Source organism: Sinocyclocheilus anshuiensis, unplaced genomic scaffold, assembly GCF_001515605.1.
Source record: "Sinocyclocheilus anshuiensis isolate Anshui unplaced genomic scaffold, SAMN03320099.WGS_v1.1 scaffold1003, whole genome shotgun sequence".
NCBI classification, from domain to species: domain Eukaryota; kingdom Metazoa; phylum Chordata; class Actinopteri; order Cypriniformes; family Cyprinidae; genus Sinocyclocheilus; species Sinocyclocheilus anshuiensis.
In genome coordinates, this window is record NW_015542495.1 from 1,347,642 (window position 1) to 1,360,162 (window position 12,521).

The 12,521-nt window shown below is 38.2% G+C and overlaps 1 protein-coding gene across 1 annotated transcript in view; it reads right to left on the reverse strand.

The window, feature by feature from the left end:
• ppp1r12a (protein phosphatase 1, regulatory subunit 12A) overlaps window positions 1-11,799 on the reverse strand; it is a 109,146-nt gene extending 97,347 nt beyond the window's left edge. Inside the window, exon 1 of the mRNA XM_016493751.1 lies at window positions 11,297-11,799. Within this exon, the coding sequence (XP_016349237.1) occupies window positions 11,297-11,533 (237 nt within the window). The 5' untranslated portion in view covers window positions 11,534-11,799. The remainder of the gene's footprint in view (window positions 1-11,296) is intronic.
• Window positions 11,800-12,521: the final 722 nt, after the last annotated feature.

A 12,521-nucleotide genomic window follows, 5' to 3' on the forward strand; every position in this document is an offset into this window, starting at 1 on the left:
ACAGAACCGTGCTTCACTGAAAGATACGCATAACAATCGTAGCTTCAGTCGAACCGCGATCTCGATTCCATTTCGATTTATCGTCCAGCCCTACTTAACAACTAGGCTACCTTACTATTAATAAGCAACAAATTAGGAGTTTGAGGCAAAAGTTGTAGTAAATAGTTAGTTAACAGTGAGAACAGGTCCCTAAACTAAAGTGTGACCAAAAATTAGTGATCGACCGATATTGATATTTTATAACCGATACCAATTATTTGCGTGTTTATGTGCCCGATAACCGATATGCAGAACCGATATTTTAAATTAGTTTCCATAGAGATGTATTTATTTAGATGTTTAGTCGCGAATTAATGATTATATAGTAAATGTTAATACAATTTAGTGGTGTTTTAAACAAGTGAATTTTGTTAAAAGTTACATGCGGTGGCCGTGCTGGAGCATTTCCTGAGCATTAACCCGGTGAGTGAACAGCAATATGAAAGCGGCTTCACGAGACTAATGATGAGCAAATATACAACAGAGAGAGAATTCAATTCAGCGCTTTATGGCTGTATTATTTAATTAATGCAAAGTTACGTCTTTATTGGGAGAGGACTTGACGGATTATCTTAGCCTACGTGACTCCGCCTTCATGAGAGGATGAGCATATAGACAACAGAGAGCGAATTAAATTCAGCACTTTTATTTCCAACATGCGCCCATTCATGGCTGCATATTTTTTAATTCACGCAAAGTTACGTCTTTATTTGGACAGGACTTAACGGATTATTTTACGTGAGTTCGTCTCTATTTCTTCGAGCCAAGCTGCATAAACTGCATATCAGGCATTTATGTAATACATCTAACGATTATTGTAAAATGCTTAAATATCGGGAAAAATATCGGTAAATCGATATATCAGTCGATCTCTAACAAAAATGATCCCTAAAAACGATTTAGGAAAAACCTATAAAATCTGGTTGTTCACACTTGAGTTTACTATTTACAAGAACCAACTCAAAGCTCTTTTTGCCACCATAAAGTGAACAGAGTTGTTAAAAAAATCTCTTTCCACTTAAGTTTCAAAGTCTCCATTGACAATGTTTTTGACCTACTCCGTATAGTGGTGATTGCTATTTAAAAATAGGCTATATTAAACAAAATAAGAAGAATATTGTAATAATACTATTGTCCTGGAAAATATTGCTAAATAAAGAGCGAAACAATGGTTTCACGCTGAAACCAGCACACATTTATTCAATAAATAAAAATAAATAAATAAATAAAATAAAAAAATATCACAGTTCACAATTTGATAATCACTTTAAGACATAAAGCAAAATGAAATCAATATCACAATATTGCACAGCTCTAGTGTTAGAAATTGGGGTTGAAATGTTAAGTTTTCATAAGGGATGAGCCCTTAACTCCTTTTAGAGAACGGGTAATGAACACATCTCCCTGTTTCCCAGGAACGCAGGCTAATTTAAGGCCAATTTAAGTCCAAATTACCTTGACCTGGTTTTAGATTTCAGGCCCTGATGCAAAGCATCTCCTGCTCAGATCAGGTGATATGTAGCATCCCGCAAATTCCTCTGTTAAATCTTTCTTTTACAATATGGTTTTCAGGGATTTAAACATTTTTTAAGAAGTATATAACTTGTGAAACTGACAGCCAGGGTCCAAAATAATCCGCTTTTTGATGCCTCATGTGAAAATGAGTGTGACCTCATGGAGTTCTGGGGAAAACAAACAAACATGTTTATCTAGGCATACTAAATAAACTAAATAAACTTGGCAAAAGCTGGCAAATTCGACGATGACGATTCTCCAATAAGATTCAAATGAGATTAAATAAACAACACAAATTCTCTTTAGTTTTGATCGTTTTGAATCACTCACATCTATTACAGCTACGCAAGAATGACTGGGCTGTCCATGCTGACTCACAATATATAGAATAAAACAAGACCTTACAAAGGTCCACAACAAAAAGAAGAATCCTGAGGAGTGTTTCTTTGAGTATCTACACCAGATATCAGCTCTGACACACCAACTGGGCGGCTTAAGACACAGCTGGGTATCTCAGGATTCACAATGCATGCTGAGATAATCATGTTGCAGTACTATGACTATGAGCGATGACAGAGACGTTAAAAGAATAGTTCACCCGAAAATGAAAATTATTTACACCCACTCATGTTGTTACAAACCCATATGCCTTTCTTTCTACCACAAAAAAAGAACTTTCAAATAACAATGCTAAAGTCTACAGAGGAATCAAAGTAGTCTAAATGACACTTGCACTTATTACAAAGTATGCATCTGAAACTGCATACCAAGTAGCTTCTGCGTTCATCATCAAACAAACTTCAAGAACATAAAAAAAAAAGTATGTTCTATACATCTCAACTCAATTCCTGTGGTGTCAGAGGTTGTAAAGTCTCCAAAGGATGTACACCTCAGAAAGCAGCATTTGAATTTGAACATACTACTCATTTCACATAATGTTTGTCGCCTACTATATAGGGAAGTGGGCATATTCAGATGCAGTGCATTTTTTCTAAACTAATATTATAGATTTGTTTGAGGAACATATTATTTACTGATAAATCACATTGCGTGAGTTGAACATATCAATCTGATTCATGAACAAATCATTTAAACCGGTTTTGTTAATCAGATCCATTCATTCAAATATCAGATTGATTCGCTCACAAATCAAACACTGGCTACGTTTGCATGCAACCAAATAATCCATTTGTAATCGGACTGAGCTCGATCTGAATGAAACTTCAACCGGATTGAAAGGGGTGGTTTATTCCTTTTCAAATACAATTGAGAGTGCATGTAAACGCTTGATCGGATTGAAAATCGAAACTGAAATCACTGTGCATGTGCAATGACGTAGAAATAGCGTAATGACGCACCGAAATGGATAAATATTTATCCAGAAATGGATAAAGATTAATTATGCTGTTTAAAACAAAAAAGAAACAGTGTAGGAGAGTGGTTATTATGTGCAAACTAGTGTTGTCACGGTACCAAAATTTCAGTATTCGGTACCGATACCAGTGAAAATCCACGGTTCTCTGTACCAATTTCGGTACCAAAGCAAAACACAAAAACATGCTAATTGAACAACATTTTTATTAATAACGTTAAACAAAAATTAAATGTACAAAACCAATGCCATCCAATGCCAATTGTTTCAAGTTTTTCAACACAAGTTTAAACAAGTTTCACCCAAAAGTTTAGTCATAGTTCTGCTGCCGCTGAAAAACATCTGTAAACTGTTGTCTGTTTTAGGGTTTGCTGGTGTGTTTCAGGATAAGCAGCCCAATTCCGCGGGAAAACCGCGGACTTGGCAACACTAGAAGAGGATAGATTTCGGATAGCGCATCAAGAACCGGGTTGACCAGGTACTCGGTACCACCGGTACTTAAAAAAACCTGGTACCGTAACGGTTTCATTTTTTTAGTACCGACTTGGTACCGAAATACCGGGTCTTTTGACAACACTAGTGCAAACATTGGGAAACTCTATAGATTTGTGCAGTGTGCGCATGTTAAAATAATCAATTCCGATTTGAAGCTTGTGACATAGGTAAACACGCACATCAACCCGATCACTTTATTTAGCGTTCATGTAAACACTAGGGCTGGGAAAATAAATCGATGCTTCTCGAATCGAGAAATGATTCAGCATCAATTCTGAGATTTTCCAAATGCATCGTGATTCTCTCTCGAATCGATTCTGAGCTTAGTTTTGAACAGCAGATGGCGCTGCACGCTTTAGAAACATTGTTTAGCTTGTTTCCAAATCCTTACACACACACTTGAACCTAAAATAATCATTCATAAAATTTGAAAAGGTTGAAGCGAACTACAAGGGTCTTCACAGTGAACTGTGTTTACATTAATCTAGTGTCATAAAAGCATTCTGAGCCGAGGTGAAATTACATGACTCAGCCGAACGAAGAGCTCTTCAGCGCTCTTCTTCATGAGCTTTTGAGTGTGCGGATATAAACTAGATTAGAGCGTCATCTGCTGTTAAAATCTAAGCTCAGAATTGATTTCAGAGAGAATTGCGATGCTTTCGGAAGATCTCAGAATTAGAGCCCGACCGATATATCGTTTTGCCGATAATATCGGTATCGGCGAATATGCCGCCGATATGAAAATTTTTTTTACAGAACATATAACGCAGATAAAACGCTTGAAATGGTGTAATTACTTAGTTTGTCCAGCAGAGCGCGCTCTATTGTTTGCTACTGGCGACCTTGATGAAACGCTTTAAAGCTTATGTCTATGGAAAAGTGGCCTAATGGTTAGAGAGTCAGACTCATAACCCAAAGGTTGTGAGTCTCATAACTCATAACCCGCGTGTTACACTCGAATCGAGTGCAAGTCTAGAGGCCCGCTTTCGAATGAGACCACCCCCGCTTCGATAGCCACGATAGGTTCGGGAGTTATGGGTGGTTAAATTCGCGGTCCGGCGCCGACTAATCAAGCGATCCCGGGGGGCTACCGACGCGCAGAGGGTGGCTTTCGAGAGGGCTCCTCGAGCTGAAGGGATCCCCGAATTTGGTGGAGATCCACCGGCGCGTTCGCGAGATAGTGACACCAGTCAACACTTTCCCTTCAGTAAGGAGGTCTCTTGTTCAGGCAGCAGCATTCAAGCGTGGTCTTATTCGACCGTAAGTGCCCTGCGAAGCGGACTTCACATGAAATTCCGCCATGATTCCAGTTCCAAGGGAATGTACACGTTACATTCAAAGGGCATTAAAGTGCGCGAGACGTGAATTTATATTGTATTTATTTACAGAGGTATATTATGTCACACTTCTCTAGTAAGTTTCGTCTGTGTGTGAAGACAGTAGCGCAAATCCGTGAATGAATGTTCCTAAGTGAAATAAACTTCAACGGAATAAAGTTGAATGGGATTGAACTGAATTAAAGTTGAATAAACTTCAACTGGGTTGCCTGATATAAAGAGACGTAATCCCCAAAACAGAGCTTTACACTTGCGCAATACGGAAATATCTGCTAAGTGTGTGCATCTTTGGAAGCGGAGCTGCGTGGAAAGTTACAAAAAATGTCGTGCACACCACCACGCGAAACGACGTCATGCGCACTCAAAGCGAACTTCCGCCAACACCGCGATGATGTCATATTTGCCGCACGCACCTAAGCGAACTTGCGGACGCGTCGAGTATAAATCAGCCTTGAGCGTGTGTGCGTTAGATACAGAAGACAGCGCGTTAGTTTAGAACGCTTCTAATTTTTTTTTTTTTTTTATCGTAGAGTGTGTTAATTTGTGCAATGATAACCTACCAGCAATGTAAATTATTTTTTAAATATATTAGAATGAGTACATTACAATATACATTTATTAGAACTAGTACATTATTATTTATGGGCTTAAAAACAAGATACAAACAATCAGAATATTGTACCTGGTGGGGAGTGCACAATGTAAACATGAAACATATGCATTACCTATATTGTACTGTGGTACAGTTATGGAGGCCCTTCATAATGCAGAGGTCAACTGTCTGCTCTGCCAATAGTTAGAAATGGCACTATAGTAAGCAGTGTTTAATAAACAGCTGTTTTTCTAAATTCTGCTGAGGTGAAATTCAGTGCAGTCATGTATAGTGATACGTATCGTATCGTGGCCTCTGTATCGTGATACGTATCGTATCGTGACTTTGCTGATGATACACAGCCCTAGTAGACATAGCCATTGATACTTTTCTCATGAAGACTTATTGTTATAGACTGCTTACTGTGTACAAAAATTCTACGTTTGAGTTTTGTCAGTAGAACAAAAGTCGTACGGGGGTGGGAAAGACATGAGGTCAGTCAATGACAGAATTTTCATTTTTGGGTGAACACAACGACAGAAATGTAATCAAATCGCACAGTCTAAGACGTGCAATTTCATCTGAAGTGGCACAATTTCCTTGAGCTGCTGCTTCGCTTCCTGAACGCTGTCAGATCAACTCACAAATTATCATGCCATCTCTATGCATCACCTCTTCATAACACTGCTGAAACTATTGTTTAAGAGAAAAAACTATAGACTCATGCAACAATATGAAGTCTGGCACATCTATTACAGAATGACACATTAAAAAAAACTAATGAACGAGAGAAATGCATTGTTGTTTGCCTAATGAGCTGCTTAATTATGCCTCATCATGTGCCTCTGTTTGTGAGTAAAACATTATGACTGTGGAGGTGGAGGCTGTTTTGGCTGGGGGCGTAAGTGACAGCTGTGGAATTCTGGGTCTGCCCTGGTTTCCAAAGAGAGACATGACAGGAATACAGGCACAGGACGACACAGCCACAACCCTTCCCACCCGACATACAACCACATATCTTCACCTACCTTCTTACTGAAACCTACCTAAACTCTGACCTCACCGATGACAGCACTGCAGGAGATTCCACCTGTGCCATAAATGACACGTCTCAGACTACAAGGCTGCCGCCGGGCTGTGCCTACACACCAGGTCGAATAGATTATGTGCATGTAAACCTTTAATTTGAAAGATACTGCCGTTATGAAACACTCATCCTTGGAAAACATTAAGGAACAGTCTTGCAGACACCAACGCTTCAGGCCTCGGGCGTAATCTGTTTCTCGCCTCTATTTGCATACTGCCTCCAAGTTGTTGAGCCAATAGATAAATCTAACCATTTTCTGCTTAACTGGAATGATTATATACATGAAAGACACACCATATTTCTGTCATCACTCCTATATGGGAAAATTTCATGAGAATATGTCAAACTGGGTCACATTTCACCCCAAAATATTTTTTATTAAACATGATTACAAGCATAAATACTAATTTACTTTGTTCTAAATAAATAGTTTAAAAGCACTCCAAATAGTTTGTTATAAATCACTTTATTTTTATATACACAGTGGGTACGGAAAGTATTCAGACCCCCTTAAATTTTTCACTCTTTGTTATATTGCAGCCATTTGCTAAAAAAAAAAACTAGCCCTATAGCCTTTTTTATGCAAAATGTGTTTGAATATAGTTAGAGATTATAAACTTTTTTTTTTTTTATTAAATGTATATATATTTTAAGGACCTTTTTAACATCTATTAAATCACCGCATTGATGCAGAAAAACTTATTTGTAAATAACTTCATAAGCTACATTTTAAAATTATAATATGGAAATAATGTCATAAATCAAAGGTTGAAAAAATAGCCTTAATTAAAGTATACTTTGCTATACAACTTATTAAAAATATAAATATATTACGGAAATAATGCAAAAGCAATTGTAAAAAAAACAGCATTCACATAATCTTTACGCAAATTTACTATTAATATTACATTTATGTACACAATTATATAAATCTATTTTTATTTTTGCAGTGGCTGTAAAAATAGCCTTCATTTTCTTTGTGCAAAATTACTTGAAGAGTTTGGGGGTGAAGAGTTACCTGGACATGTTCTCAATGGGCTTTGCGATGTTCACTCATTTATGGACAATTTCTAGTCATTTTTAAAAAGCATTTTCTGCATTTGTAACAGTTGAGAAGCACATGAAATTGAGGCAAAAAAGGAAGAAGATCACAACATGACGCAAAACTGATTCAAACATGAGCACATGCACTACCAACTATGCCATGGCTCTGACAAAGTGAGTGACTTTCGATTTGAAACATCAATCCGCACAACATGAGTAAAGAACAGACAACAGAAGCCCACGCCAGGTTTCTTAACTATGAGATTGAGCAGCGCAGAATGTGGGTTGACTGGGTGCTAAAGTTAGCGTTCTTGCACTTGCCTGCAAGCCAGTCTGCACATGATATTTATAACCCTAGCCATACTGCTACTACAGTCACTGGAACCAGCACACCATGTCCCTCCCTGGATAAACACAGCAGTGCGCTGAAAGTGAGGTCACTACCTGTTGCAGCACAGATGCGGTGAAACTGTCCCGAATGGGGACGAATCGCATGATCCCAATCAGGTCCCAGTGCTACCTTCAAGCATGAGTCACATGCTTTTAATCTTCTACAAAGCATTAAGTTCTGCAATTAATATGAAAATGAGCAGTAAATACAACATTTTGCGCGAGTAAAAACAATAAAACCTAATTGTAGCTCAGTCAAAACATTGCCGTGAGTAAACTACACTACATAGGGGATGCAGCTGTCTATTTCCTCCTCCTAGAGCCTGCGTGTGAAATTAGGGTTATGCTGGGGTGACCAAAACACTGCCTGAACCAACTTTTGCTGACATATTGACGTCTAAATAAACATATAAACCACGTGACTCCAATCTTATATATCTCTAAAGTGAAGCTGAGGATTGGCAAGTCTAAAGTTACAAAAATAAAAGGGCAATTGTTCGATTCAAAGGCCTGCAGTGCAACACTCTCGTGCATTTAAACAGGGGAACGCAATAAAAGTGTAATTAATCATTCCGTACTAGCGAAACAACTGAGCAACAACCAGCCAAGCCGCTTGTTAAATCCTCAGGTTTCTCTAGTAAATGTAAATGGTACATCCACAACAACAACTTAAAAAAAATACACTTCAGTTTTCATAATAAAAAAATGGAAAAGCAAACAAGCCACATATGAGAATATGTGATATTAATATATCAATATCAATATCAAATTGTCAGATGACAGCTCATCACTGAGATATGTAATGACAAACTGTGCCTAACACATTTTTACACAACGCATAAAAAAAAAAAAAAAAACGAATAAAGTTTGTGAGGTTATCACAGAGAAGTTATCAAATATTTGACTTATTTTTATAATAGTCAAACAAGTCCTTTAGTATAGCCTATCTTTCAGATTTTTAAATATACAAATGTATAGTTATACTAAAAAGATACTTTTTTTTTTTTTTTTTTACATTTTGCATCAATACATCATATTATTATGTCTTTTGATAAATGCCTCCACCCACATCGATGTATTGATAATGCACAGATGTAGGCTACAAGTTCAGCTCAATTTAGACCCAGCTTGTGGAACAGCGTCATCATCATAAACCTATTTCCTTCCTTATAATCTGAAACTGAATGCTGTAAAAATATGTAATATAACATTATTAATATGACATAGGCATAATGAAAGAATTGCAAATTTTGTAAACGCTAAACTACTTGAAAAATGCAATTAACTAAGTGAACACATGAAAAAAAACTAAATAAATATTATATCAGTCACATCACCAAGTGAATTTGCTGCAGAAGAGACTGAATCAACGCATAGATTTGATGCCAGCCACAAAATGCAGAAAGCATCTTCTCTTCTACTTGAAAAGTTAGATATTTTATAAGCCATCCAACAAACTACATACAACTATACTGTTAGTTGCAACCAATTCCACTTGCTAGAACAGACCTGTGACCCATTTTTTGTGAAAACGCAAATTCTCATTTCTTGATGCAATCATCAAACCAAGCACAATTTCGAGAGCTAGTAGAAGATGTACATATTAATTTATATACCAAATGCCTCCAGCACAACTCAACCTGTGCGTCTTTTATAACGAGTTTAAAAGCAAATGCCATTCGCTATGAACTCACTGCCTGCTGGTCACATGCTAAAACTCTCCATTCCCTCACATGCCCACATACATAAACACACACAGCAGACCCAATAGAGAAAGGAGCCTCTCCAGTCATGGTTAGGTCTCAAGAGCTGCATCCAAATTCTTTCCTCCCCCTGTCTGAACACCGGCCCAAAAAAAGGCAAGTGATTTTAAATGCATGAGCCTGTACAGACAACCTCCTGCAGTCACTTACAGCCACATCAAACCCAGAAGACTCATTGCAGGGCTTTAGATATTACGGTTTTCAATGTCAAAAGCCACTTTTTCCAGTTCAAATTGCATGATACTTATAGAGTAGACTTTTGTGACATCTAGAACAGTTACTTTAATGCTCTTTGACTTTGAATTACACAATAAGCTTTGCAATGTTTTACCCTTAACATCTGAATAAACATGTTTATTGTGTCTATGATGCCCAAAAATGTTGCTTAAATAGAAATCTAAATATGAAACACAATATTAAGCACAAAATGTAGTTTTATACTACCTTTCCTATTTTCCTAGACAAATTCAATTGATAAATTGACAGAAATTTCCTCCGCTTGCAACCACACTTCTATCTTTGCCACACATACTTTTTTTTGCAAAAAACCATTAGCGCGTTAAGCGATTATTAATGGAAAAACTAAACTAAAGTGACATCTTTCACGGATGTTTACAATCAAGCCAAGGAAACTACGTCTTAAAGCGACAGTTCACTAAAAAATGTATGGAAAATTGTGTCAGGATTTACTTGAATTCATTATGTTTCGAAACGTACTGACTTACTTTCTCATGTGGATCGCCAATGTGGATGACAAGAATTATTTTGAGAACTGACAGCGCAAGTCGCCATTGTATGAAAAAGACGCTTTGAAAGTGAATGGTGACTGGAGCGGTCATTCTGCCAAATAATATCATCTTTGAAGTTTCACACGAGTAAATCAGTCATACGGGTTTGTTACAACATGAAAGAGTATATTATGACAGCATTTTAGTTTTTCGAACTTATTATTCGTTATAAACTGCGCGACTTTGACCTTTTTCGCGCTCGCTCGTCGTCTCGTTTTATATAATAATTCACCCTGCCACACAGAAACCATATTACACGGAATCTTCCCCCATAAATGCCACATTTTCAGTCAATAATCTCAAACGCAACATACGTGTCAACTAGGTAACGTTAACTTAGCCTATTTCAAAATACACAGCCGTGCTAACTGGTTGCTATGCACTTTAACAACGTAATTTCAATGGTGACCAGCGGATCAAAACACATTTACGAGTCTGCTCCGTGATTCCATACATAACAAAACCCATGCACATTCACCCGATGAGTTTATAAACAGATTCAACTGTTATTGTGCTGTAACGTTATATCTACTAACATTTAGAGGCTAACAGGCTAACCATCAGCTAACACACACACACACACCCGAGAATCAGTCAGGCAGTCCTCTTCCTGCCTTCACAAACTCATTTACACACAAATACAATTATTCCGGCTTCATTGATCCAGCACAGTGCGCATAAAAAGCTAATATCCGTTTCAATCAGAGCCCGATTAGCTTCAGCGGCTACGTGGTTCCGCAAAACGGCCCGACGAAGATGGTGATGATGATGATGGTGGTGGTGGTGCCTGGCTGAGTAAACACAGCCAGCCAGCAAACCGTCCTGAGACACGGATCTGTGCACACCAGCCGCCGCTGAGCCGCTCTTAACTCACCTGGTGCAGCGCGGTGAGTCCGTCTACATTGGCGTAGTTGATGTCCGCGCAGCGGTCGAGCATTCGCAGCACCTCCTCCGTGTCGCCGCTGGAGCAGGCGGCCAGAAACACGGCGCCATCGTCGAACTTCACCTTCGTCTTCTTCTTCTTCAGGACGGGCGGCTCGAGATCCGTCTCCGAGCCTATCCAGCGCTTCAACTGTTCGTTCCTTTTCTGCTTGGCGTCCGCCATCTTCATCCCCTCTAGCCTGGCGCTTCTTATCTGTCTCGGATGGACGATATACTTTATACTGCCACTATCCCGACACAGCGCGCTGGGGCGTGGGAGGGGACAGCGCGGGAGGGGGGTTAGGCTCAGAACCTGCTTGACGCCGAAATATCGCGAGAGCGAGCGACGTCAGCCCCGGATCTGCAGCATAACGTCATCTTTATGGGGCAGCAGAGAGAAAATGCACAACAGCAGTTGACTACATACAACGGTGTTGTTTAGGGTAGACATGGAACATGGGAAAGTGAAAGCATATAGTATTAAATATGAGATTAAATAAAAAAAATAAATAAATAAAAGATGTGTTTTTGCTGAGCTATATTAGAGTATCTTACTACATGCAAACAAAAAAATGGATTTGTATATGCAAAAGTAATTGCAGGGGTTGGAAATGCACCAAAATATGTTTGTTCATTAACTCGGACCTTTAAAACGCCTTTACGACTGAAATGGAAACCCCTGCAGTTAATAAGAGTGAGCTCTTCCATTCATATGAGCTGTGATTTATGCAATATTTTAATGCACTCATATAGGACAGAAATATTACATAGCAATGACAAACGAAGTGAAGTGAAGCATATGCCCACCATGTGTTAATTTTCTTGCTTGTTAATGTTTACATGTGCAGATATGTTCCTCAGACTTAGTGCTTTTATTCAGAAGCACTTTTATTCTTTTTTTTTTTTTTTTTTTTTTTTTTTTTTGTACAGTGATGGCAATATCATGGCACTATGGAACTGAATTATTATTATATTAATATACTATGGTATTTATATGGTACTCCAAAGAATACAGTGATGCAATACAGTGAGCAAACGTTTAATAAAAGCCTATAATTAACCAGCGAATATATATATACATTTTTTACCAGTATGTGTGTTCCCTGGGAATCGAACCCACAACCTTTGCGCTGCTAACGCAATGCTCTACCACTGAGCCATATACATAGAACGTGTGT